The sequence below is a fragment of the Suillus subalutaceus genome (genome assembly GCF_016647625.1).
Source record: "Suillus subalutaceus strain FC151 chromosome Unknown DFJ58scaffold_8, whole genome shotgun sequence".
NCBI classification, from domain to species: domain Eukaryota; kingdom Fungi; phylum Basidiomycota; class Agaricomycetes; order Boletales; family Suillaceae; genus Suillus; species Suillus subalutaceus.
Window position 1 is genome coordinate 39,174 of NW_024540257.1, and position 25,922 is coordinate 65,095.

Here is a 25,922-nt window from a genome sequence, read left to right on the forward strand (position 1 = left end):
CTGCAAGCGGGCATATTTGGCTCCGAGGCAACAGACTGGGAAATACAAATGGGTGCACATATTGGAGAGGTATACAGTTCCGAAGTTTGAAATATGGAAATTTATTTTCTTGGCAACAAGCTGCACGAAACCGTGGCTGGATGCTACCGAAGTCGTCAAATTAACACGTTAATCAACAAGCTGGGTGTACGCACAAAATTGATCACACGCCAATATGCATGAACACTATGCGCTGGTCTAAGGGCATGTCCTCGTCGCGGGCCAACGACTGGACTGCTCGGTGCAGCACTCGGGCAGCTCGTTTGGACCTCATTTTGCCGTCCCCGCACAAGTGTTTGTAGAATGCCTCGACTAAGCATTGCACAGTACTATCATTGACCTTCCATAATGTCCCAACGATGCTCTTAACCCGAGCGAATTTCAGGCCAGTATCACTTCATCGGGAGTTCTAGGGACACCGACTGCTGTTTCACAGACCGAAAGAAATGCAAATTGATGCCAAGAGAGATCCATTTGGGTAATATCAAGGAGTGAAAGCGGGTGGTCGCGCATAAGAAAGGCCGAATTGAGGGGTTCGTCAAATTTCTGTGTCCCGTGACATGCGAAATGGACCCAAGTATTATTTCACAATGCGCACTGTGCTTTCGATTTCGTGGCATCGATGCTCATTATCTTGGTGATAGAAACAGTTGGGCAAAATACTCCACACCAATTCCAGCTCAGGCTCCACACTGTCCAAAATGAATAAAGCACCAGCTGGGCGATTCTGGCCAATGATGACGAAGAACACCGACAGCGACCTGTCATGACTTTTGCAAGCCCTCATCAGCACGGTAAGCAATGGGGTGTATGAAGATATATTGTTGTGAAAGGGACTCTCCATGTGCCCGTATTCGCCAGCAGCGTGCATGGCAAGAAATTGCCAATTTCTTGCCGTTGCACGCTGCTGGCTGAAGAGAGACGCCGGGCACCACCACATTCGCGAACCTTGTTGTGTAAATCCGCCCAGATTCTCGACCACCAGGCGGACAACATCGTTCCACAACTCCCTGAAGGCTTTTATCAGCACTGGTTGGTTCCATTTAGGACCGGCCTCTTTCGATTGCTTCTCGGAGTGCGAGCACCAATCTCTGGAATTTCTCAAAATTGGTAGGGAGTTGAATGCTAGTCAGAGGTTGCTTGTGTGGGATAATAATGACATCGCAGGACGACCCGCTTGCAATGAGCATGATGATAGGCCCACGAGCTGCATCTTGAAGATCGGAGAACAAAGGGGGAAGTAGGAAGCGAGAGAAGTCCTCGATCTTGCGGATCTCTTCTGCAGCTCCATTCAGTCCTCCACTAGACGTCTGTGCCGGGTTTCTTCTGCTTCTGTATCGACTCTTGGAGTCCCTGAAGTTCTGAGCTCGTAAGTATGGTGGACGATAGGTTATGGTTAGATTTGCCAATTTGCCACAACTTATTTGGAAGTCCGATCGATGCTTCTTCTAGTATTACAAGTATACCTAGGTATACCTGTAAATTCATGTCACACTCAGTGCATTCCTTGCTTGCAGACCACTGCAGATGACCAGTTGACCTGCAAGCACCTCACGCAACTCCCACAATCTCTCGCTGACCTCAAGGCCTGATAAATCCAGTAACATAAATTATCAGCTTCGGAAGATCGCAGACTCTGAAACAAACTCACAACTGTAGGAGTCGTTATGTTGAATCAACGAGTTGTTCGAGAATCTCACCCCTGTATGGTAGTTCAGTTGTTGGACAAGAATGGAAGGCATCGGTGTGGAATGCTCACTGTGCCAGTCGCCGAAATTGTTGGAACACTGACTGTATGCTGCCCATCACAATAAAGAAACAGAGCCTATGCGAGGATACACACCCAGCATGTATATCCTGATTATGAGAGATGGATAATGAGCGCAACATCAATAGCTTAAACATCCAAATGTACACAGCATATCCCATTCAACCATGGCGCACCTAGAATAGTCAGCAAAACCTGGACTTGCTAAGCGTAAATATTGAAATACAAGGTACATACACCAAAGTAGAGAAAGGTCATACTATCAGAAGATGGGAGCGAGTGAGCGGAGGAACTTAGTGGACGGATAACAATCGCATTCATGCTTGATATACCATAATCCAGTGTTTACATCGCCAAAGTGAGATTTGAGGAATGATATCTGATTGATTGAAGTGTTTCAGCCCACATTCCAGTGCAAAGACAATGTGCATCCAGGGATACCAATGGGATCAAGGGTTGTTGGTGAGATCGCAACACAGTGACTCACGAAGAATGTTTGAACGCCGCATATGATTTGGGCGCGGTGCCCGTGCGATCTTCGAAGTATTCTTGCTAGTGTCCAGTGTGCGATGCAACGTTCAGCCTCGACGCATTAATAAAACCATGTTGTTCATTGACCCAACACAGGTTTGAACGGCGCCCACGTCGAGCTTGTGACAGACACTGATTATAATTTTTAACACAAAGGAACTGAAGTGGAGTACATGCCTGAGCCAAAGTGGAGCAGAAGAGGGGTTCGGGTGGAGCGCATGGTGTCGACGTGAATTGGTTCCACGGGATTAAACAATCCGAGTCCGTTCTTACAATATGTAGATAGATATCTGCTGGGTAACTTGCAAATAATCATCGCCTCGATTTGATTCGCCTCTGCGGCATCACTACTAGTATGATACTAGTATTAGTATAGCCCAGAGAAAGATCAGATATAGCTGCTGCTCCTTGTTATCACCTTTCATCAGGCCAGGGTAACATGCTACTCGAATCTCGGACAGCAGCGGTCTGAAAGTAAGGTAATGTGAGAGCCAGTTCGGTAACCCAAGGTAAGGTGAGTTTGCCACCTTGAAATGATTATATAATGTCGGCGTTGTAGATGCCGATGACTGAGTCTCAATTGAATATCAGTAGTACTAGACTCGTTATCGATGATCTATCAGACCATTGCTCACTGTATTGATGGATGCCATCAACCCATTAATCCAACAGCTGACTCTGGCTCAGGCTGCTCAGCCGCCAGGCGGTCGGGCATCCAAGCGAGATCATGCACGAATTCTCCAACATATTGCACTGGTTGTCAGCGTCCTTCTTACTGCTACAGAGTCCTTGCTAGAAGACTCTATACCCAAGCCATATCACACATCGGCCCTCTCAGGTCAAGGGTGGGTCATGGAGCTCATTTTGGGCCACCCAGAGCGTATGCGCTGTGAACTTGGGATGCACACAGATGTATTTCACTCGCTTATAGCGGAACTTCACACCTTGGGTCATGCAAATTCGCGCTATGTTTCCCTCGAAGAACAACTCGCCATCTTCCTATACACGTGTGTTACGGGACTGACCATCCGCCATGTTGGTGAGCGCTTTCAACGGTCTAATGATACCATCTCAAAGTAAGTCAATTGTTATTGTTATATATGATACTAACGAGCTCACACTTAATTGTAGATATTTCCGCAAGATGTTGACCATTTTCGCATCTCCCCCATTCTACACCAATCATGTACGCTCTCCTGACGACACCTACCACGCCCCACACAAGATCCGTAATGACCCTAAGCTCTGGCCCTATTTTAAGGACATTGTTGGCGCGATTGACGGTAGTCACATCCACGCTCACCCCCCATCATTTGATCGTCCTGCATATCGGAATTGTAAAGGATTCCTTTCGCAAAATTGTCTCTTCGCCTGTGACTTCGACCTCACATTCTCTTACGCTCTCACTGGCTGGGAAGGATCTGTTACAGATGCACGCCTTTATGATGAGGCTCGTTCAGGTGGCTTGTATATCCCTCCCAGCAAGTATTTTCTGGCAGATGCGGGGTTCCCTTTGTGTCACGAGCTCTTAGTGCCCTACCGCAGTGTCCGGTATCATCTAACTGAGTGGGGGCGTGCTAATACCAGGTATGTTTTATTTCTTTTTACTTGAAGCTTCCTAATATCTATTCTATTTTTGCAGACCAGTCAATAAAGAAGAGTTATTCAATTTGCGACACGCATCTGCTCGAAATGTGATTGAGCGCATCTTTGGCGTGTTAAAAACGCCGTTTTCGCATTCTCTTACTGTCACCTGAGTATCCTATGACCATCCAGGCACGTATACCTGCCGCGTTATGCGCGATTCACAACTTTATATGCGCCCACAAACCTGATGAAGGAGAGTACGCGGATGACGATGAACACTTCGATTATGATAACCCTGAGCACCAAGGGATCCCTCAAGACGAGGAGGAGTTTGAAGAGGATGGAAGCATGAAGGAAGCGCGTGAACATATCGCGCGCTGCATGTGGGAGGATTATCAAGGCATTTTGCAGCAGCGGGGTTCGTCAGACGATTCCTTTGATGACAGCGACAACGAGATGTAGTAGCACATACAATTCATTCATTTATTCATGCAACTAGTAAGACAATTGTACCGCTAAGAATTGGACCCAGGAGGCAGTATCATAGGTTGGATTCCCAACCGCTGGGCCGTTGAGATAATGAAAGCATGGCGCATCTCCTTGTCAGTGGTTTGTGTATATATGTCAGTAGCTGCAGGGTCCATAGCAAAAACTTGTTGCATCATAAGCCGCTCCATGAATGGCAAGTCAGCATCATCAACCTGCAACATCTGCATGGCCCTTGAGCGCTGGTCCATCACCCGATCCTCGGGATAGACCATGCGCTCAGAAATCACATCTGTTAGGCGGTTAACGGGGCTCTGGAACCCCATCACAGCTACAGCAGTGGTGGTCTTCGACATCTTGACATCCGCTGTACCACTACCCCCAGTGGCACCGCTCCGAGTCTGTGCACGGCCTGATGTTGTCTTTGCTCTTTTGAGAGAGCCTGGCTTAGAGGGAGGCAGCGGCATCTGAGGGTCTTCGTCTCGCATAGAAACCGAGGTAGAAGGAAGTGAGGTAGTCGACTCTTGAACCATGTCAGAGTGAGAGCGTTTGGAGCTAGGCCGAGATACTAAGGATGTGGAAAGGGTGTTATTGCTGTCAATAGAGGCGGGACATTGAGAAGTAGGAATAGAAGTAGGGGCAACTACTGCAGGGGTGGCGCTGGGACCAGCAGGAGCGGCACTGACACTAGAAGTAGCAATGGTGGCGCCCATGGTATGATTTTCAGCTGCTGGTATGCTAGCGCTGGAGCTTGAGCTTAAGGGAGGGGGAGCTGTATGCGGTTGGTACCCGGTATGCCCTCGCGCGCCACTGTTTTTTGGTATGATATCATCCATTTGCTCAAAGTATCTCCATCCCGATACACGAAAAGGGCGCATGTGCGAATTTCCCTAGATATAAAACAGTAAGCTACCAGTACAAAATGTAGATGACACTGTGAACTGGACATACCTTCTTTGTAATATATTCGTTCCATACCGTGGTTGCACCCTCGCTCGTGATATTGGCTCCTCTGACATTATCCCAGTGGACACCAGACGTCTGGCAATACTTCTGAATAGCGTTATAGATCTGTTTTAACTATACAATATCTAATCAGTCTATATCTAAGCGATATATTGGTATATGACTTACTGCTCCCCATTTCGTCTTGCACATCGTTCCAGTCTTCTGTGGACCCTGCTGCAGGTGCGCAGCAATAGCCTCTGCAGCACCATTGTATGTTACATCTTTGAAGTTACCGGTGTCAGCGACCTTCTCCCGATTGTCGTACAGGTATTGGACAAGCTGATCAGTCTCTGTGTCAGTCCAGACCGCCCTGTCTGCATGAGATGATTGCTGAGCCATAGAAAGAATGTGGACTTGAGCAGATAACACTATAGACACGACACTAGCCCAGATGTCGTTCCGATCTCGTAGATCTTTAGTCGTATACCGAGGTATGCATGCAGACATGTCAAAGGGAAGTTCAAGCTCCGTCATCGGGCTTCAAACCGGGACCACCATGCCGACATTATATAATCGTTTCAAGGTGGCAAACTCACCTTACCTTGGGTTACCGAACTGGCTCTGAGAGTGTGACACAAATTTGCATGTATACCTAGGTATGCTTGTAATACTAGAATAAACATCGCGCGGACTTTCAAATATGTCGCGGCAAATCGGCAAAATCGAACCGTAACCTATCGTCCACCATACGTAAGCTATGAAATTTCGACGCAAACTTGACGCCAGCGAGTTCTCATGGAGCCACGTCTAGAAATATCGAGTTGCTATGGAGCATTATGCTGCTCCGTCGGGCACGTAGCAGATGCGTGTTTTAGCCCGTAGTGTTATTGGCAGAACTCGGCAGTTATGCCAAGTGAGTACGGTTGAACCGGTCTGGAAAAATTGGTTGTGGCTGGCCCACGGCAGAACTCGCGCGAAGAGAGGGTAGCGGCAGAACCTGGCAGCATTCCAGGGTATCGTATCCGGACGCGAGTCTTGCGGAGATATAATTTAAGTAGATCTGATAGCACAGTTCCGAATTCAATAGAACAAGAAAACCGGTTTGCCCGAGTAAGACTGTGCATGCTAGAGGACACCCCCTTGGAAATGACAATTTCGACATTGCGGCTGTCGAGACTGCACAGAATCTTGAAGCATAATTCGCGTGGGCACCTCACTCTCGACCGAGCCTCGTGATGCAGATGGCCTTCTTGCTGGTCAAGAGAGTATCTCGCCTGACGACGTTGCTGCTGAATTCGCGGCTTTCAAGGAGTCGAAGAGGACCAAAGAAGAGATGAGGGCTTTGACAAAGTTGAAGTGCTCGAGGGAAATGCTTTTGATTTTGGCCAGTTGGATCGTCGAACAAGGAATAATTCCGCGTGCTATTCTAGATGAGGTTAAGGTGGTTAATTGCAATAGCGAGGATGACGGATGGGATGAGGCAACATTGATGTCGCCGTTGGGAATGCCATGCACATTCTACATAGCCTAGGGTTCTGCCGCCCCGGAAAAACAAGTTTTGCTAGTTCTGCCGGTTGCAACCAGAAGAACTGACCCTTTGCAAGTAGTTCTGCCCTCTACACTAGTTTCGAGCCTGACCCCCTTTACTGCCTGTGCATAAAAGTAAAGCAATAACTTTCAGTTCAATAACAAAGAACACCCAAGTCGTCGAGCCCTATCCTGAAGTGCAACAATGAAGTTCATCTCACCCGCCACTATTATTATGTCTGCGGCAGTACTGGCGGGCATTGTTATAGCACAAGATCCTACCGGCGGTTCATGCAACCAGCCTGGTGAATACTTTCATCATACCAGTATTTTGATCTTAGACTGCGTACTTACGAGTGTTTGCAGGAAAGCATGAGTGCGGTCGATCCGCGAGCTATAACGGGGGCCATGCGTATTTGTATCTCTGTTCGACAGACAACTTTGTCACGGAAGTTGAAGATTGCAGCTGTATTGAGTGCTGTTCCGTGGCCTCTGATGGGACCACCAAATGCACATAATAGGCGAGTCCGGGTCTTTCTTGCTGTGTCAATAATGTCATAGTGATAAGTTACAGCTGTCTCCGTAGGTTATACCCACTATGGCGTGGTACGATGGGTTCTGAGATTGTACCGTAGTTGATATGGCCAGATCGGGTAAACAACTTGTTGTCACATTGTTTGGCGTCGTTCCTTGTATTGCTTTGCATCGTGCTTACACGACGGTGTTACATGATATCATCATTGTATCTGAGTTGTACGACTTACTAGTCACCTTCATCTTATCTTCTTGCTACTACAATCATGTAGGTATATGCGTTCGAAAAGCGCATATGGGCACCCGCCAGTTCCACGTGAGTCATTGGAGGGTCTCTGGTGTCTTTCTTCGCCAAAGGCTGTTAGTGTGAGTGGTGTTGCTCTTCTGCGTGATTTTTTTCAATGTGAGACGGTTGAAGGGGCAGGTATATGCGTTCGAAAAATGCAAGACTGTGCGGCTGTGGCATGCAGTGACTAGACAGCCATTGGGTGAACCCTTGGAGGGGCACACTAGTGATGTTTCCTCAGTCTCGTTCTCACCGGATGGTACTCGCGTCGCATCTGGTTCTTGGGATAAGACTATGCGGCTGTGGGATGCGGCGACGGGACAGCCATCATGATGGGTGAGCCCTTAAAGGGGTACGCTGGTTGGGTTGAGTCAGTCTCGTTCTCACCGGATGGTACTCGCATCGCGTCTGGTTCAAGGGATAACACTGTGCGCCTGTGGGATGCAGCGACAGGACATCCATTAGGTGAGCCCTTGGAGGGGCACACTAGTGAGGTTTGGTCAGTCTCGTTCTCACCGGATGGTACTCGCATCGCGTCTGGTTCTTGGGATATGACTGTGCGGCTGTGGGATGCGGTGCAAGTGCAGTCATCTCCCATGTCCAGAGAGCCAGATTTCTCCACATTTTCGCTGCATCGAAGCACTGCATCTCCCACCCAAGAAAGCTGTATCACGCCAACCGACACTCGCAACGATCACTTCATTTCCTTCTCGTCCAGCCTGGAACATGCCCTCCCCAACCCTACTGACTTGCTCGAACCCACCTCTCATCATAATTCCAATTCATGCCCTTTCTTGTTGTTGCCGAGATGCGTGAGTTCTTAGTCTTTACCACCCGTCCTTGCAGTTGCTAACATCAGAACTTCTAGCTCTATGTAACGATAATTTTACTGCCGCAACATCGAGTGTACCGTTTGATTCTTTGATTCCTTGTCAATTTCTATACCCAGCACCGAGCTTGAATAATTACGGTTGTCCGACTGAATTATGTGCTACAGAGGGGCACTAGTTAGTATGTACTACTCTAGTCAGTCTAGTGCTTGTTCACAGTAGCGCTTTCGAGTCGTCTTTATCGTCTTCTGTTTTCAGCTTTCCAGCGAACTTAATATTTCCACATGTGCGCGAGGAGTTACTGAGAATTCGACATAGCCAAGTGGCGAACATTACAAAACTGAGCGTAAGTCAAACGAAAAAGCAACTATGTACCATATTGACGGGTTGATTTCCAACATTAATAATAACATTTCCAACACTGTTTTGAAGATATCAGAACTTCAAACCGACTTCCGCTGTGGGAAATACAAAGAAGTCTACGTTGGGTGCACATATTGGAGAGGTATACAGTTCCAAAGTCTGAAACATGGAAATTTATTGTCTTGGCAACAGGCTGCAAGTAACCACAGCTGGATGCTACACGCGAAGTCGTCAAATTAACATGTTGATCAACAAGCTGGGAGTATGCACAAAATTGATCATACGCCAATATGCATGAACACTATGTGCTGGTCTAAGGGCATGTCCTTGTCGCGAGCCAACGACTGGGCCGCTCGGTGCAGCGCTCGGGCAGCTCGTTTGGAATTCATTTTGCCATCCCCACACAAGTTTGTGTAGAATTCCTTGACTAAGCGTTGCACAGTATTATCGTTGACCTTCCATAATGTCCCAACGACACTCTTAACCCCAGCGAATTGCAGGCCAGCCGCTAGATGTATCACTTCGTCAGGACTTCTAGGGACACCAACTGCTGTTTCACAGGCCAAGAGAAATGCAAATTGATGCCGAGAGAGATCCATTTGGGTGATATTGAGGAGTGACAGCGGGTGGTCGCGCATATGAAAGGCCGAATTGAAGGGTTCGTCAAATTTCTGTGTCCCGTGACATGCGAAATGGACCCAAGTATTATCTCGCAACGCGCACTGTGCTCTTGATTTTGTGGCATCAATGCTCGTTATCTTGGTGAAGGAAACAGTTGGGGGATGCAGCAAAAGACTCCGCACCAATTCCAGCTCAGGCTCCACACTATCCAAAGTGGATAAAGCACCTGCTGGGCGATTCTGGCCAATGGCAGTGAAGAACACCGACAGCGACCTGTCATGACTTTTGCGAGCCCTCATCAGCGCGGTAAGCGATGGGGTGTATGAAGAGGTATATTGCTGTGAAAGGGACTCCCCATTTGCCCTGTATTCACCAGCAGCATGCAACGGCAAGAAATTGAAGAGAGACGTTGGGCACCACCATATTCGGGAACCTCGTTGTGCAAATTCACCCAGATTCTCGACAACCGGGCGGACGACATTGTTCCACAACTCCCTCAAAGTTTTTACCAGCGCTGGTTGGCTCCCTTTAGGACTGGCGTCTTTTTCAACTGCTTCTTGGAGTGCGAGCATCAATCTCTTGAGTTTCTCAAAATTGGTAGGGAGTTGAATGCTAGTTGGAGGCTGCTTGTGCAGGATAATAATGGCATTGCAAGACCACTTGGTTGCAATGAGCATGATGATAGGCCCATCACGAGCTGCATCTTGAAGATCGGAGAACAAAGGGGGAAGTAGGAAGCGAGAGAAGCCCTCAATCTTCCGGATCTCTTCTACAGCTCCATTCCAGTCCTCCACTAGATGTCTGTACCGGATTTCTTCTGCTTCTATATCAACTCTCGGTGTCCCTTCTGGACGGCTCGCAGGAGGTTTATCAAGGAGGGAGCTGAGATCCTTGAATCTCTTCATCAAGGTCACTGCATGATCGCCGCGAGTCTGGAGGTCGTCAAGAGGCGTGCGGAGTCGTGTCATCTGGGTCCAGATAACAGTCCTGCCTTGTTCCAACAACTCAACAGCACGATGCACGTCACCACTACGAAGAGCACATGATGCAGCATCCACGGCAAACATGCTTGGGAAGTGGCTCATGACATTATGACGAGACGATACTGAAGCTGTTGCAGGCATGTGAGTGTCCAGAAGTCGCATAGTAGTCGTACAAGCCTCCAGTTCAGTACCGTGTGAGTGTAGACTAGCATGGTGAGCCCAGAGTAGAGCTGCTCACAGGCGAGGTAGCAAACATCCAGAGACAATATTTGCTGCTGCCTGGAAATGATCCATGGCAGCATTCAGACTGTCAATATCTTCATCCGGACCATTGCCGTCAAGTCTTGATCGATGGAATAACAAACAGACCTCAGCTAGAGACTGATGGACTCGTAATTGATGAGGATCATGTTGCGTCAACAGAGTCAATAAGCAGTGGAGAACATCCCGTGACTTGTTGAGGTCTTTGACACGGCCTCGGTGATCAAAGCGGGTGGAGAGTCTATCCGCAAGACCATTTAATGACCAGGGCCGATCTGCATGACCGACAGGGTACAAAGCCAGCGCTTCTCTATGAAGCGCGATAGCCTCATCTAAGTCTTCATCATTGCCTTGGTGATCAAAGCGGATGCCGAGTTGAACAGCAAGTCCATATAATGACAAGGACCGATTTGTGTGACCGAGAGGGCACAAAGCTAATGCTTCCCTGTGAAGCGCGATAGCCTCTTCCATTTCTTCATCATTACTACGTCGGTGTTGAAAGCTGGAGGACAGTCCCTGCGCAAGATCATGTAATAACTTGAAATGATCTGTGTGACTGACAGGGTGCAAAGCTAGCGCTTTCCTGCAAAGCGCGATAGCCTCAGTGTTCAAAGCGGGTGTTGAGTCCACTCGCAAGGTTATCTAATGACGAGCACCAATGTGTGTGACCGACAGGGAGTAAAGCCAGCACTTCCCTGTGAAGCGCGATAGCCTCATCCAAATCTTCATCATTACCTCGGGTTTCAAAGCGGATGTAGAGTTGACTTGCAAAGTTATTTGATGGCAGGTACCGATCTATGTGACCAACAGGCCGCAAAGCTAGTGCTTCCCTGTGAAGTGCAATAGCTTCATCCAAGTCTTCGTCATTGCCTCAGTGTTTAAAGCAGGTGGAGAGTAAAGTCACAAAATTATTCAAGAGCCCATACCAATATGTGCGACCGATAGGGCACAAGGCCAGTGCCTCGCTCAGAAGCGCCATAGCCTCATCCAGGTCTTCGTCCTTGCCTCGGTGTTCAAAGCAGGTAGAGAGTCGACCTGCAAGGTCAGTTAATGACCTGGACCGATCTGTGTGACCGACAGGGCATAAAGCTAGCGCTTCCCTGTGATGTGCGATTGCCTCATTCAAGTCTTCATCATTGCCTCGGTGTTCAAAGCGGGTAGAGAGTCGACCTGCAAGGTTATTTAATGACCAGTACCGATCTGTGTGACTGACAGGACGTAAAGCTAGCGCTTCCCTGTGATGTGCGATTGCCTCATCTAAGTCTTCACCATTGCCTCGGTGTCCAAAGCGGGTGGAGAGTTGAACTGCAAGGTTATTTAATGACAATGACCGATCTGTGTCACCAACAGTGTGCAAAGCTAGCGCTTCCCTGTGAAGTGCGATAGCCTCATCCAAGTCTCCATCATTGCCTCACCATTTAAAGTGTGTGTGCAAGCAATTCGCAAGATCATTTAATGATTGAGACCGATCTGGGTGACCAACAAGACGTAAAGCTAGTGCGTCGCTCTGAAGTACAATAGCCTCATCCAAGTCTTCGGCATTGCCTTGGTGTTCAAAGCGGGTGGAGAGTTGCTTTGCAAGATTATTTAATAACCTGGACTGATCTGTGTGACCGATGGGGCACAAAGCTAGCGCTTCCCTGTGAAGTGCGATTGCCTCATCCAAGTCTTCATTGTTGCCTCAGTGTTCAAAGCGGGTAGAGAGTCGACCTGCAAGGTCATTTAATAACCAGTACCGATCTGTGTGACCAACAGGGTGCAAAGCTAGTGCTTCTCTGTGAAGTGTGATTGCCTCATCCAAGTCTTCGTCATTGCCTCGGCGGTCAAAGCGGGTGGAGAGTCGACCTGCAAGGTCATTTAATGACCTGGACCAATCTGTGGGACCGATAGGGTGCAAAGCTAACGCTTCCCTGCGAAGTGTGATTGCCTCATCCAAGTCTTCATCATTGCCTCGGTATTCAAAGCGGGTGAAAAGTGCATTTGTAAGATTATTTAATGCCCCCCAGCGAAATGTGCGACCAACTGGGTGGAAAGGCAACACTTCCCTGCAAAGTGCGATAACCTGATCCAAATCTTCGACATTGCCTCAACGCTTGAAGCGAGTGTCTAATAATCCACCCAGATTACATAACAATACTCGGCAAGCATGCATGTTGCAATATCTGAGTGCATCGTAATGAAGCCATATCACTTCATCCAAGGCATGTGGATCATCTCTACGCATACACTGTACTGTCATATCAACAAGTTGATTCAGCGGTAACGGACGTATAGATGCAGTGGGCTGCTCCTGCCCGAGATCATTTGCAGTAGTGCTTCCAGCCGATGTTTCAATTGCAAGCAAAGCTGCTCTGTGAATGAGGCTGTTGGCGTGGCAGACATTGAGAACCTTGCTCAGTAACTCTTCAGCCGCATCAGCATCCGTCAGAAATCCCTGTTTCATGAAACGAGACAGCAAAGCAATGGCAAGATGGAGTTGGGTGGCAGGTCGGTCTGGATGACCAGTGGGACGCAATTCAAGAGCATCTTGAAAAATAGAGATAGGGATGTCGAAGTTGGGGTATGTTTCATTAGCCTGGCAACTGACAAACTTTGCGGTAGCTAGATTGAACAGTGCTGCAGGGCGGCAGGGATGATCCATGGGGCAGATATCCAAGGCATGTTCAAAGTGACTTATGGATTGATCGAAATCCCAACGGTGCTGCATTCTGCGGTAGCGTGCGAGAAGATCATGTCCGGCATCCATCCTTAGTAACAATGCATGCATATCGTCAGACATAGGCTATACATTACAAGCCCTCAGCATCAAGATATCAGATTGCATTTATCACTCATGGTAGTAAGGGGGCAAAGAGCTGCGGCATCATTTTCATCAGAACGTCGCTCTACTGTTATGAACAGTAAAGTGCACAAAGATACGACTTCCTCTTGTTCTGGCTGAAGGATGATGGCTGGGATATTCATTAACATCCATTAGGCGTTATTTGCAGTAGATAATACTGACGATGCAATTTTTCGCTGCGATCCAATAATTCTCCGACAGAGATCTCGAATGTGCGGAGGATTTCTCCATGACAGAGCATGGGACCCAACTCAAACGAGGCATACACGCTGACACGAATTTTAGAAGATGACTCACACGGCCTAGAGTCATTCTCAATACCTGCAAGAAAGACAAGATTAAGGACAACGTACAGAAGTATGTGCTCGTTCCATTCGATAACAGTCTGATCAACGTGTACAGGTTTATTGCTCGTCTGGCATTCAGCACTGTCGGTCTTTACTACTACGTGGAAACCAGCGGGGATCCGTCGGAGACCAAGAGTAAGATCGGTTGCGCGAATGGCTTGGAAATCGACAATACATGCTGAACAGAGATTGATATCACATACCAGTGATGACGACTTTTTGTACTTCAGTGATGTGTGTCTCTCCCGGGTCCTGGGTTTGTTCTGGGTGGCTCGGCCCCTCTCCCAAGGGTGGAGGGTATTCACTGAAATGACCAGGGACGAAGCTTGACATATGGCTGAGGAATTGATTCGATTTAACACTTGAGAGGGAGATGTGTGCTTAGCGCTAGAGGTCACGAAAACTGCAGTACCTGTGACTCCTGATGCCCACATGATGGACTATATATATAAGGGATGTAAGGAATTGTATTCCCTTGGCTATGGAACCGTACCTTTATCCCTTGATGGTGCGACTTCCCTTCTTACGTCTTCCGCTACATATAAAAGTACAATTTTATGTAGTAGTTCTACAGAGAATTGTCACCCTCTCTCACACGGCGTTCAAACTCGCAGCCTTGTCCCTACAACATGTAGCAGACTTACAACAGCATGCACATGTGCATCAGCAATGTAGGCCGTATCAGAGAAGCGATGAGTACTAGTCCTTTAGGGTACGTTGATTGCGCTGCGGGCAATTTACATATGAGATTGCACTACCAGCTTTTGAAAAACTCGACCGCACTGCCTTTACTGGGACTTCTTGTACTGCATTTTCATATGCTGTATAAGTTTACAAGGTCACGTAGGGTCCGATGGGTACACCAGTTGCAAATGAAAAGGGGATTCACGCTTGCCGTGTCAATAATGATAGTGGCCCATCAGCGAACCGGTGAAGAGTATGTATATCAAAATAACAAGAATCAACACAATTTTGCAATGATGCTGCCAGTAGTGGCAGTAGAGGCAACTAAAATTTATTTGCTTTTGTTTGTATCACGCGTGACGCTCACTCCCAGCAGCGCCCTCAATGCTTCACCCGCTCCTTCGAGGATGTCCTACTATTCACGATCACCCCCACCTCTTCAACACCCAGTTCCGACTCATCCAGCTTTCATACCAGAACCGCCTTCAACGCCAGCTTCACCTCAGGGTTATCAACGCTTTGCTAGTTCACCACAAAACCAACAATATGGTGCACGAACTCAATACCATCCTCCTCCATTTCAACCAATCCCGAATCCTCAACCCCAACACATTCCAGACTTTGCAGCATGGGGCATGAACGACACTACCGCTCAGTTCGGGATGCACTTGGGTCAAACAGCTGTTGCTGCAGGCCAGGACTATGTCCAAAAGAATGTACGTGTTCCCGATTTATTTTTAATCTACTTGCTCACCATGAACAGTTCGCTGGCATGATACAAGTCACCATGCTCAAACACCACTTCAACGTTTCAAATTCCTATGTCATGCACAAACTCCAGCTCGTCATATTCCCCTGGCGACATAAACCCTGGACACGAAAAGTCCGTCGCACAGAGGCTGGTCACACAGAGTGGCAGCCTCCTCGCGATGATATCAATAGTCCCGATTTGTACATACCCCGTGCGTCTTTTTCCCTTTCCATTCACCCCTTCTTATTCCTTGCGCAGTCATGGCACTCGTCACCTACATCCTCGTAGCGGCCTTTCAAACTGGTCTTCAAGAACGATTCCACCCCCAAATCCTCGGTTCAAGTGCAACACGTGCTCTCCTTGTCGTCCTACTCGACTTTCTCTTCGTTCAATGTGGTTGTTACCTTCTCAATGTCCAAGGCACGGGTCAAGTGGTAGATTTGATTGCTTATGGTGGATACAAGTTTGTTGGGTGAGTCCGCTCTTTACACCCTTTCACTTCATTGCTAACTCGAGCCAGCGTCATCCTCACACTCTTCGCGGGTCTCCTCAATCTAAACCCGACAATATATGCCCTCGTATTCCTCTACGCGTTCGCTGCAAACGCGTTATTCATAGTATGTCCCTTCTATATACCAAATACCTTACTCACATTCGTGTAGCTTCGGTCTCTCCGCTCAGTAGTTCTTCCCGACTCACCCGCCAACGTGGGCACCGTCAATCCCGCATCTAGAAAACGCCGCATCTCGTTTTTGTTCCTGGAGGCTGTTTTGCAGGTCGTCTATATGGGTATTTTGGTGAGGGTGTGAGTACTTGGCGTGCTTTCGAGTCGTCGCGCTATGGTAATATAAACTATGCATGTTTTTTCGTAAGCGTTGATTGTGGTGATATTAATTAACCGCATGTAATAATATAGCTCATTGATAACATTTGCCTTACATCTAGCGCTTGATGTGCCAACACAATAGTGCGTTGAATGACATGCAGACGCCATGACTTCGAACTATGATTCTTGGTCCAAATGATTTCTCGATATCAATTCCCACTAGCCAGGCAGCTCCAGGCCGTGCTCCTCGAAGTTTATATCTCTGGCAACAACTCATCAAAGAAGTTCTACATCGTGGGTGTATAATCAATTAGTCGTCGTTTTTGGTCTGTTTCCTCTCAGCTTTTTTTCCAGTCTTCTGTCTAGAAACTCGACAGTATAATGAAAAAGGAAGCAGTGGCCCGGGATGCTCAGCCTCATCATAAAGTATCTCACTGAGATATTGTGCTGGCAGCGACGAGCGGCGCTGGCCAGTTCTCTTCATGGTTCAACTTATGTACTCACCGCCACAAAGGACCCACTAACACAGAACAAGGCACCTGTCGCTGCCCACACCAAGTCAGATATCAATGAAATATCTGCTGTTCTCTACAATGTCGACGTCAGGACCTCGGAAGCGAAGAAAGGTAGCACTGACCGCGTCTCGAGATGATGCCCTTCAGTACCAGAACCTAGTGTTGTGAACACGTCCGCGATCGTGCCTTCTTCGGCTACGTGTTTCGTCTGTGCGGCTGCTGCGATCATTGCGGGAGTGGGTCCGAGAAAGTAATGGAGTGCCGAGGGAATATCGTGCGTGAATAATAGATGATACGATCATGTTAACGACAGGGATGCTAGATGCAAGGATTGTTACCTCTGATTGTTACAATCGTGCTCCGGTTCGAGTCCTCGCGCAAAAGGCTATAGCATCCTAGTAACAGCACCGTTTTGCAGCTGACAAAATCTACAGATCAAGTTGAAAGCGTACGAGATGCTGTCAGTCATATGAAGTAAGAATTGGGTATGAAATTAACTCACCTCGCCGTCTTATCATCCAATTATCATCTGCCAGAATTGTACTGTGCGCCACTGCACCGGATTCGATGCCTTTCTTTATGTGTTCGTAGCGAATTTCCAGTCGGAACGCAAGAACCGGCATCATGATATGAAGTCAGGTGTGACTCTGGGGTAAAGACACCGTCTCGTGGCCAACTATCCCCAACGTTCTCGTTAACTACCCCATCAAAGGGTCATCAAGGGTTGGCATGAACTAATCGGGTGGCACTCGGTCATGCATACACCACTCCCTTCCCGAATCCTAAACAGCATTGGAAGGTCGATCAGATGTTCGTCTTCCAGGCCTAACAGAATTCAGAGCACTAGTACTATCATGCAAAGGAGACGGCTGACTTCAGCCGCAGGTACGAATGATACGACTTACCCCAGCAACTTGGATGGGGCAGCTGCGGCTCAATCGATAGCTATACTGGTCGAGGTGCCGAGATAGTATTATGGTACCATGGTATCAATCAAAGAAAAATGCCAAACACTGCTTAGTACAGTGACTGATGTGGGACTAATGATACAATACAAGTTGAGCTCTGAGGATATCAGAGATTACAGTTCCTGTGTTCTTTCTGTAAAGGGCGAGCGGTAACTGTTGATATGTCGATAAGCAGCCTCGTTACAACTTCGTGAAAGGATATCTTCATTGTCTTCTTTGCAGTCCTTTGTCCTCGAGCTTGTTGCAATCATTCATTGTGCAATCCCCTGTCCTCGTTTCTAACCCCATGCCATATCTATACGGCAGTCTTCCGATTCAGGCCAGTGCTGCTCTTTCTTATTATAAGAAGTTCTCTGCATCGCAACTTGTAGGTCCCCAGGTGGCACAGGACCACAGCTTTGTGACAGGAGTCCCAATGGTTCTTTCCGATGGCAGCCGCTAGAACTTTCCTTCTTTTGTTTCTTCATGTTAGTCACGGTAGTCCGTAGTCTTACTGGCGCCGAAAAATTATATAAGAGGCCATCGATCTATTAGTACTTGTGTACATAGATATATATCCTTCTAGGATTCGAATTGTTAACCATTGCTTTTTGAAATGAAAAACTCATCTTCCAGCGTCGACCCTACAGCGTCTGCAGACAATGGCGTCGGGCTCTCCGACTCCACTTTATCACAGCACCGCCGGAGGATGCTCGACCTCATCAATCGCCTACATACGACAGGGTTAGTTTTTTCCTCCCTTTCTGTCATGTTCTTGGGCTCATTGAGTCAATGTAAATTCTAGTGTACAGACGGACATGGACCTGCCTATGATTGCAGTCATTGGCTCGCAGAGTGCGGGCAAATCGTCTCTTATAGAATCTATATCGGGGATTACACTCCCTCGCTCAGCTGGAACCTGCACGAGGTTAGCGCATGCCCGTTTTATTTTTGGAAACGCCGTGTCTAATCCTATTGAAGGTGTCCAACGGAATGTAAACTTTCACACTCGGAAGATGCCTGGAAGTGTGTTGTCAAACTCCATATCACCACCGACGCATCGGGCCAACCCTGTGATGTGGCCACGATTCCATTTGGATCGCCTATCACCGATAAGGCGGACGTGGAAGATCGAATTAGGCGTGCTCAAAGGGCAATCCTCAATCCCAGCACCAACGCCCAGAAGTTTTTGCACGAGCTAGAAGATCAGACTGCTGAGCAAGCTGAGTTATCTTTCTCGAAGAATTGCGTCTCTTTGGAGATAAGTGGCAAGGATGTGGCGGATCTTTCATTCGTGGACCTTCCTGGACTCATCGCGAGCGTCGGGAGTGCAGGAAAGACCGGGGATATTGATCTCGTCAAGGGTTTGGTTACGTCTTACATTAAGAAACCCAGTTGTGTGATCCTCCTGACGGTTACTTGTGAAAGTAAGTGGATTTCGCGTCTCAATTACTTATCTTTACATCTCCTATTTTCCTAGCCGACTTCGAGAATCAAGGAGCGCATCACTTGACGAAGCAATATGACCCCGAGGGCAAGCGCACTGTCGGTGGGTCTCTGCATTCATGAAACCTTCGGAAGCGATAATTAACTTCTATGTCGCAGGCGTGCTCACAAAGCCGGACCGCATTCCTGCTGGTGAGGAGAGCACTTGGCTAAGGTTCATCCGAAACGAGCAGGAGCCGCTCGTGAACAATTGGTACTGCGTCAAGCAGCCTGGGTCTCAGACGCTCAAAAACGGGATCTCCTGGGCCGAAGCAAGGAAGCAGGAAAATGACTTCTTTGCTTTGACACAGCCCTGGTCGACCGTAGAGCCGCAGTACCAGAAGTTCATGCGAACGAGCAACCTGACGGAGCGGCTGAGCACGATTCTGTCCGAGCTTATCACGAAAAGGTCGGAATTCTTATCTTGGCGCTTTTTGATGCTGATATACACGTAATAGGCTTCCGGAGATCCATAAGGAATTATACAATATTTTGCACAAGACTCGAGACGAAATGATAAAACTTCCCAAGGCGCCGTCTAACGACCCTGTGGGTGAGGTTTGGAGTGTAGTCGGTCAATTTTCGAGCCAGTTATCTCGACGACTCGAGGGGACGCCTGATCAAGACGGTATATTGCAGACCATTCGACCACACCAGCAGGCATTCAAACGTGCTGTAAGAGCAACAGCCCCAAATTTTATTCCATGGGGAAAGGGCGACACTCGTGAACTGCCGGTGATTGATTTCCTGGCGAACGAGGAGGACGAACCACGGGAGCCTCAAGTGGGCCCGGGAGGGCCCGTGCTTACTCCGAGGTCGCCCACGCCACAATTGGAGGAAATTTACATTGAAGATGTTCTCAATCACGCCCAGAGGTCCTCGGGGTTCATTCTTGTGCTGTAACAAAAACTGACTAGATCCCAGGGCTCGTACTCGCGAACTTCCCGACAACTACCCTTTCATTGTGCAACAGACATATATAAGGGAGTTTACCGAGAAATGGGAGACGCCCTCGCTCATACTTTTCGACAAATCATACGACATTCTGAAGAAAGAACTGAGCGATCTAGTCCACGAGCATTTTGGGAAAATGGGAAGGGGCGGCGCACTTCACAGCGTACTGTATGTGCATCCCGCACTATTTGACACCTCTACGCTGACACCATCGTTACCCCAGGATGATAGTGAATGAGCACCTCGACAGCGCCGCAAAGCAAGCAAAGGAAAAAATCACTTGGCTCTTGGAACTCGAGAAGGCACCAACGACTTTGAACGTGCACTATTACTCTGACTACAAGACCAAATTCCTAGGATATTACAAAGGTTGCAGAGATCACGGAGAGCTAACCACAAAACTGCAGAATTATCGGGCGCCCGCCACCATTCACCCAAACCCAATCCACGGGCAAGCGTTCCAGCAAGCCGTCCACAAGGCTCTCGCTGGGCTGACCGAGGCCGGTCTTTCCGTGCAGGCCGGTGATCTTCCAAAACTTCTGCCCGTGGATCCCATGGAGCCTGCCCTTCTGATCATGGCGGGAGTAAGGGCGTACTTCCAGGGTATGTTTTTGCACGAAAACGTAGATTTAAACTGAAGGAGTCCCTTTGTAGTTGCCTACAAGCGCTTCGCTGACATGATTCCATTGGCCATTGACTATGAAGTAGTCCTCGGTTTGCATAAGGGCATGCAACAGGCGCTTGTTGATGGGTTGAGCTTGACAGGGCCTGATGCATACGCGCGGTGTCAACTGATGGTGCAGGAGCATAGTACTGTGGCCTCGAAGCGCACAGAGTTGCAGAAGAAATTGGACAGACTTCATGCCGCCAGTTTAGAATTACGCAAGCTCTTTGTATAGAATTTCGCATGTCGATAGTGTATCTAGATCGTATCTAGATAATTATGAATGTTTGAATGCTTCTCATGTAACAAGTGTGCGCTTACACAACGCGGTGGTCTGTGCGTGAGAAATGTACCAGCCAAGGAAGTGTGTGACTTTTCAGTATGAGAGTGACGGTGACCCGAAATCGAATCTGTGGTCCGGCTGTCTACCATACGCTAATCAAGGCCTAGGTCCACTTCGCACAGGATACTCAGATAATGGCCCCCTCGCCGTCGACGGCGTCAGTACCCCTTTCAACGTCGTCCACAACATCAACCATGGCCTTATCAACGGCGCCTGCTACGACTGCGAGCTACTCAACCGGTGATCATATCTACAAGGGTAAACATACAAACAGATCATGGCAACAGCTCCCTCCAGAGCTCATCAGGTACCTCTGCGCCACTGCATGGCATTGCAGCTATTTCTAATTAAACACGCCTGCATAACAGACATATTGCGTCTTTGTACCTCAAGGATGTCGCTACGCACCTATACTGTCCATTCACTTGGGAAGTTAGGGAGGTTTGGCCCTCAAGAATGGTCTATGCAGCTTTATGTCAGGCCATAGAACTCGAGAAGTTGATGAATGTCACCCCTTCTTGGTGTACTGCTCGTGTGTTCACCTCCTTTATCTTATCACTGTGACGCGCTAATTCACTGTGCTAGTCAAATCCCATCTATTTTGGAATCATGCATGCGCACTCCTGGATCCTCATGACATACTTCACCAATATGCAATCGTACGCCCTCAGGCCCCCGCAGATGGGGCTGCCGGGGCTGCAACTATCGCTCCACAGCCTTACCGTTTACCCCCTCACACCCATTTTCGCACTATGACTTACCATTCCTGCATCATCTGCCGCATCAATTCACCTTGTTCGTCCGTTGGCCTCGGAGCCGCAAAGCGAACACATGTAGTCCCAAGGTTGGGCGTGATATCCGTGTGTCGCGAGCATCGCAAAACCGCTTTTTGCGGTGTATGCCTACGTGAGGCTCCCGCCGCCGAGTGTGATCCCCAGTTTGATATCCAGAGTAACATGCGTCTCAGCGGTTATAATCAACTATACAGCCATGGAAATTTTAATCTGGCCTTGGGCGGCTATAACCCATATGCAACTACCCTCAATCCTGCCTTGATGGTATTGTGTTCTGAAAACGAAGATGATGAAACCTGGCCTGGCGTTGATGCAACGTGTAGGTCATGTCGTTCAGAGGGGCTTTGGAACCGCATCAAATCAAGTGCTCGTGACCGCGAGGCGATTGGTGGTCCACGTTTCGTTCAATCCTCGTCCTCGTCACGCTCCTCACCCGCAAGCCCGCGACAACTCGCATTAGCACGTGTTCCACCCTGGAAATATGCATCAGCAGATTGGGAGACGCGTCAAACAGTCGATGCGTTCATCGAACTGGGCGAAGGCTCAATTACAGAGGTCCTGAACGTTGCCCGCGAAAAGCTGTGGCTACGGTCATACACGAAAATGCCGGAGCTTATGGAGCAAGCTGTCGCTGCTACCCGTTGGGCCAGCGAAGGCATGGGGACTGACTTCTCGCAAAATTCTTACCATCATCGTGAACCGGAGAGTGTAGCAGCGCCGCCGCAAGATCATACACGCACTACAGAAGGGGGGGACTCGTATAGCCCCGTCAACAGCCTGTCTCCTTCACGTCGTTCGCGCTCACCGTCTCCGCGCTCAGCGTACTCCTCAGATTACGAGGGCTCGGAGGATGAAGATGATCCCGACTTGCTTTCTATGACTGAAGATGCTGGTGGTGTGCGCGACCTGGCCATTGCTGACTGGGCACGGACACGAATTCTTGACGGACACTGGTGTAGTCCTGCCGATCAGTGGTATGGTTACGCTCGACCAACTGGTGGAGGTGTCAGAGATCCTGGCGAGGAACCTGACTACGAGTCGGAAACTGACGACGACGAGCCTCTTGAGGGTGGACAGTCTCGCCGCCGCATCAGAGTTCCTGCTACACATCCTTGTCCGTGGACACTCTCCAGGCCGTCATCCCCGTCATCACTTCCTTCACCCACCGACGACTCGCATCCACGCCTCTCGACTATTCGTTCTCAAGCCCCACCTTCGTTCGGACTTTGTGAGCAGGCTTTCCGTGCCTTTTCAAAACAGCTGCGCCAGATCCTATTGCCTGGGATGAACAATATTGTCCGACGGCTCGTTATTGAGTCTGCGAATGGGATAGGAGGCGCTTGGGTAGACCCTGCTGTGCGCGCATCGAAGATGAACCTTGAAGATGTGCTTGCTGAGTTGCGCACGCCTGGAGTATGGTTTGATGGCGTTGATTGGGCGGCCGGCGGCTTGGACATCGGCGGCAAGCGCGAGGACGATTCTTTGAGTAGCACCAGTACGTCAACGAGAAGCGATGGATCGCACACGACGAGCCCTGTTCTTTCTACGACAACGCTGCACACCACGCCGTCGCCTCCACCATCACATCCTGAGGAGAAAGAGCATGAGCCTGCAACGATAACACCAACAGCAAGGCCGAAACCACTACAAGTCGTTATCCCCATTCCTGTATCACCGGTGCTAGAATCACCCAAGCTTTTACATCCTATCCCTTATGTACCGGTTACACTGGCCCATATGGCACAGTACAGTCTCGAAGCGTTCAAACAGGTGAGTTTCATTCTGTGCCGCAATGCTACCTCGTCCGAACCAACCACATTAGGTATGGCGCGAGGCATGTGCACCGTTGTATCACTGCCGATGCTCTGTCTGCGAGCGTGCTATGATCAAGGCAAATGTTGCCGCTGGTAACCCTGTCACTCCTCAGGTGCGGCCTGCGCCCAAAAATGAACCCCAAGCCCGGGTACCACAGCCTCCACCACAGCAACCGCCGGAATATGAGAATCTAAGTGAAATAATTCTAGAAGAGGTACGTGTTCCAAGAAACAAAGTGGTGAAGGAAGAAGAGGAAGAGGAGCTAGAAGGAGAGGAAGAATTGTATGAGGACGAGGAAGAAGAGAGTGAGGAGGAGCAGTATGAGCTCACGAACACACGTTCCCAGACGCACACTGTCACACCCCGGAAACGCTCTTCTGGAGACCTCGAGGCAGAGAACGCTGCTGCTGGTGATCCTATCGAGGTCCCTCGTACCTCGACTCCGCCGAAGCGTCCCCGGACAGACTCGGATCGTCCTGTTGACGACCGAGCGCGGCGTGGAGAGTCTGTAGCGCCAATCCCTTCGCCTCGCCAACGAAAACGCTCGTCAGAAGAGCTGGACGTGGGCAATGACTCTCCGTCCCGGGGTGATTCCCTACAAAAGCGACTGCGCGTTGAGGAGTCCTCGCCGGGCTCCCACTCAGCGCCTCGCACACTCAGCGTCTCACCTCCTGTGGTGGATCGCGCAGATGGGTATAGCAGGAAGGGCTTTGTTGACGCTGGGGATGGTGATTTTAGCCGTCTGCGAACGGGCCTGGTCAATGGTGGCGAGCTAGACGGATTGTACGTGTTCGAGGAGCCGTAGGTTAATTTAAAAAGTGGAATTGTGTTCAGCATTAGCATGCTTTCAACTCTTGTATTTTGCATTCTGTACAACTATACCATATCTCCTTGGTTTTTTCTACGGCGACAATGACGACGACTAACTCTGTTTATGTAACTGAATGGTTATAGATTTGGGGACAGGTTAACAGCAAAATAAAAATCCATCGTGCCCGCTGGCTGGATTGAACAACCGACCTCATCATTACGAGTGACGCGCTCTACCACTGAGCTAAGCGGGCAACGAGGAAGGCAAGCTATCAATCCTACAAAATACCAGTGATACCTGGGACCTCATACTCATTATCATCGACCCCATCACTCTTCACCAACCATGGCAGAGACGAGCCCAAAAATCAAGATTGTGCGTGCACGAGCTATAACTCAGACCCTCCCACGATAACCTGAAACTCTCCCAGATGGCGGGTGCCGCGCCAGACCTATCTGCGGCTACATTCCAAATTTTCGATGAGTCACATACGATTGGAAATGCTCTGCGGTGGATGATCATGAAAAAGTATGTTGTGTTCTTTGGTTGACGAATGTTGAGTTGATGATGGTATTGGAAGCCCGAAGGTGGAGTTTTGCGGATATAGGTCAGTGAATGGTATCGGCTTGTTGTCTGCGGTCTGCGATTTGCTTTATTCTCCTGGTGTTGCTTGGTCTAGCTGGTCGATGCCCTCCGGACCTGTCATCGCGAAGAGACACTGAGATGCGCTAGCATGGCATCCCTTGCTTCATGTATGACAGATGTATTTCGATTTACTGATCTGCTGACGCTTACAGCGTGCCCCATCCTTCCGAAAACCTCATTCAGCTGCGAATACAGATGTATGGTATGTAATATTCGTTTGTTCACATTTTTTCTCCTGAGGAGCTGATCCGACTTTTTTCAGATGGGCTCTCGTCCTTGAATGCGCTCCTTGAAGCACTGACGAATCTTGATGCTGTATGTGAAACCGTCGAAAACAAGTATCACGCAAGTCTTGCTACTGAATGACTATGAGCGGTGGGAAGAGAGGAGCTAGGCAGTGCTGGTGTGCTGGTGTGTGCAAGCCACTTTCACGACGAGTACACTACGGTCGTTTGTCCGTTGTGCACGCAATAATCCCTTCTGGAGTTTGGCGCAGTATCACATATGCATCGTCCTGTACGTAACGATTTGTCTTGCGAACTTGTTTATCAAGTGGGTATCATTGATCAGCTGGGACGTTGACTTTGGCGATACATCCTGTGGTAGTAATGGCAGTGTTGAGTGCATCGTGTGTGCTATTCGAAGTGATTACTGACTGCGGTGTTAAACCCAGTGCCCGCAGCCGAATAACAATGCATGACAGGCCAGGCTTATAATTTAATTAGCATGCTTTAT

The 25,922-nt window shown here is 48.8% G+C and overlaps 8 protein-coding genes and 1 non-coding gene across 9 annotated transcripts; 6 read left to right on the forward strand and 3 right to left on the reverse strand.

Moving 5' to 3' along the window:
- Nucleotides 1-202: 202 nt before the first annotated feature.
- DFJ58DRAFT_837054 (uncharacterized protein) lies at nt 203-1,781 on the reverse strand (the record flags this gene model as incomplete). The annotated part of the gene is made up of 5 exons (XM_041392332.1): nt 203-403; nt 638-1,164; nt 1,244-1,400; nt 1,533-1,627; nt 1,691-1,781. 5 exons carry the CDS (start codon nt 1,779-1,781, stop codon nt 203-205), a joined length of 1,071 nt encoding a protein of 356 aa, XP_041249266.1.
- A 5,234-nt stretch (nt 1,782-7,015) lies between these two features.
- On the forward strand, nt 7,016-7,499 carry DFJ58DRAFT_762097 (uncharacterized protein). Its single transcript, XM_041388524.1, has 2 exons — nt 7,016-7,188; nt 7,241-7,499. Exons 1-2 carry the CDS (start codon nt 7,092-7,094, stop codon nt 7,402-7,404), a joined length of 261 nt encoding a protein of 86 aa, XP_041249267.1. The 5' UTR covers nt 7,016-7,091; the 3' UTR covers nt 7,405-7,499.
- Nucleotides 7,364-8,031, forward strand: DFJ58DRAFT_762098 (uncharacterized protein). Its single transcript, XM_041388525.1, has 3 exons — nt 7,364-7,407; nt 7,461-7,786; nt 7,839-8,031. The coding sequence occupies exons 2-3, from the start codon at nt 7,527-7,529 to the stop codon at nt 7,891-7,893; spliced, it is 315 nt and encodes a 104-aa protein (XP_041249268.1). The 5' UTR covers nt 7,364-7,407; nt 7,461-7,526; the 3' UTR covers nt 7,894-8,031.
- A 1,138-nt stretch (nt 8,032-9,169) lies between these two features.
- Nucleotides 9,170-13,510, reverse strand: DFJ58DRAFT_890304 (CHAT domain-containing protein; the record flags this gene model as incomplete). The annotated part of the gene is made up of 8 exons (XM_041394732.1): nt 9,170-10,708; nt 10,742-11,280; nt 11,438-11,634; nt 11,704-12,134; nt 12,180-12,432; nt 12,475-12,826; nt 12,883-12,926; nt 12,991-13,510. The coding sequence occupies 8 exons, from the start codon at nt 13,508-13,510 to the stop codon at nt 9,178-9,180; spliced, it is 3,867 nt and encodes a 1,288-aa protein (XP_041249269.1). The 3' UTR covers nt 9,170-9,177.
- A 1,480-nt stretch (nt 13,511-14,990) lies between these two features.
- Nucleotides 14,991-16,346, forward strand: DFJ58DRAFT_762101 (YIF1-domain-containing protein). Its single transcript, XM_041388526.1, has 5 exons — nt 14,991-15,353; nt 15,401-15,599; nt 15,647-15,860; nt 15,909-16,005; nt 16,051-16,346. Exons 1-5 carry the CDS (start codon nt 15,045-15,047, stop codon nt 16,195-16,197), a joined length of 966 nt encoding a protein of 321 aa, XP_041249270.1. The 5' UTR covers nt 14,991-15,044; the 3' UTR covers nt 16,198-16,346.
- Nucleotides 16,347-18,259: 1,913 nt separating this feature from the next.
- DFJ58DRAFT_762105 (P-loop containing nucleoside triphosphate hydrolase protein) lies at nt 18,260-21,107 on the forward strand. The gene is made up of 9 exons (XM_041388527.1): nt 18,260-18,420; nt 18,482-18,604; nt 18,658-19,103; nt 19,157-19,225; nt 19,282-19,570; nt 19,620-20,036; nt 20,086-20,283; nt 20,339-20,718; nt 20,770-21,107. The coding sequence occupies exons 1-9, from the start codon at nt 18,293-18,295 to the stop codon at nt 21,012-21,014; spliced, it is 2,295 nt and encodes a 764-aa protein (XP_041249271.1). The 5' UTR covers nt 18,260-18,292; the 3' UTR covers nt 21,015-21,107.
- Nucleotides 21,108-21,177: 70 nt separating this feature from the next.
- On the forward strand, nt 21,178-25,028 carry DFJ58DRAFT_762108 (uncharacterized protein). Its single transcript, XM_041388528.1, has 5 exons — nt 21,178-21,429; nt 21,491-21,654; nt 21,708-23,686; nt 23,739-24,917; nt 24,973-25,028. The coding sequence occupies exons 1-4, from the start codon at nt 21,257-21,259 to the stop codon at nt 24,534-24,536; spliced, it is 3,114 nt and encodes a 1,037-aa protein (XP_041249272.1). The 5' UTR covers nt 21,178-21,256; the 3' UTR covers nt 24,537-24,917; nt 24,973-25,028.
- DFJ58DRAFT_t34 lies at nt 24,724-24,795 on the reverse strand. The gene has a single exon. It is a non-coding gene; the product is annotated as a tRNA-Thr (tRNA).
- On the forward strand, nt 24,807-25,732 carry DFJ58DRAFT_468773 (DNA-directed RNA polymerase). Its single transcript, XM_041380528.1, has 5 exons — nt 24,807-24,917; nt 24,973-25,070; nt 25,123-25,149; nt 25,340-25,389; nt 25,450-25,732. The coding sequence occupies exons 1-5, from the start codon at nt 24,888-24,890 to the stop codon at nt 25,551-25,553; spliced, it is 309 nt and encodes a 102-aa protein (XP_041249273.1). The 5' UTR covers nt 24,807-24,887; the 3' UTR covers nt 25,554-25,732.
- Nucleotides 25,733-25,922: the final 190 nt, after the last annotated feature.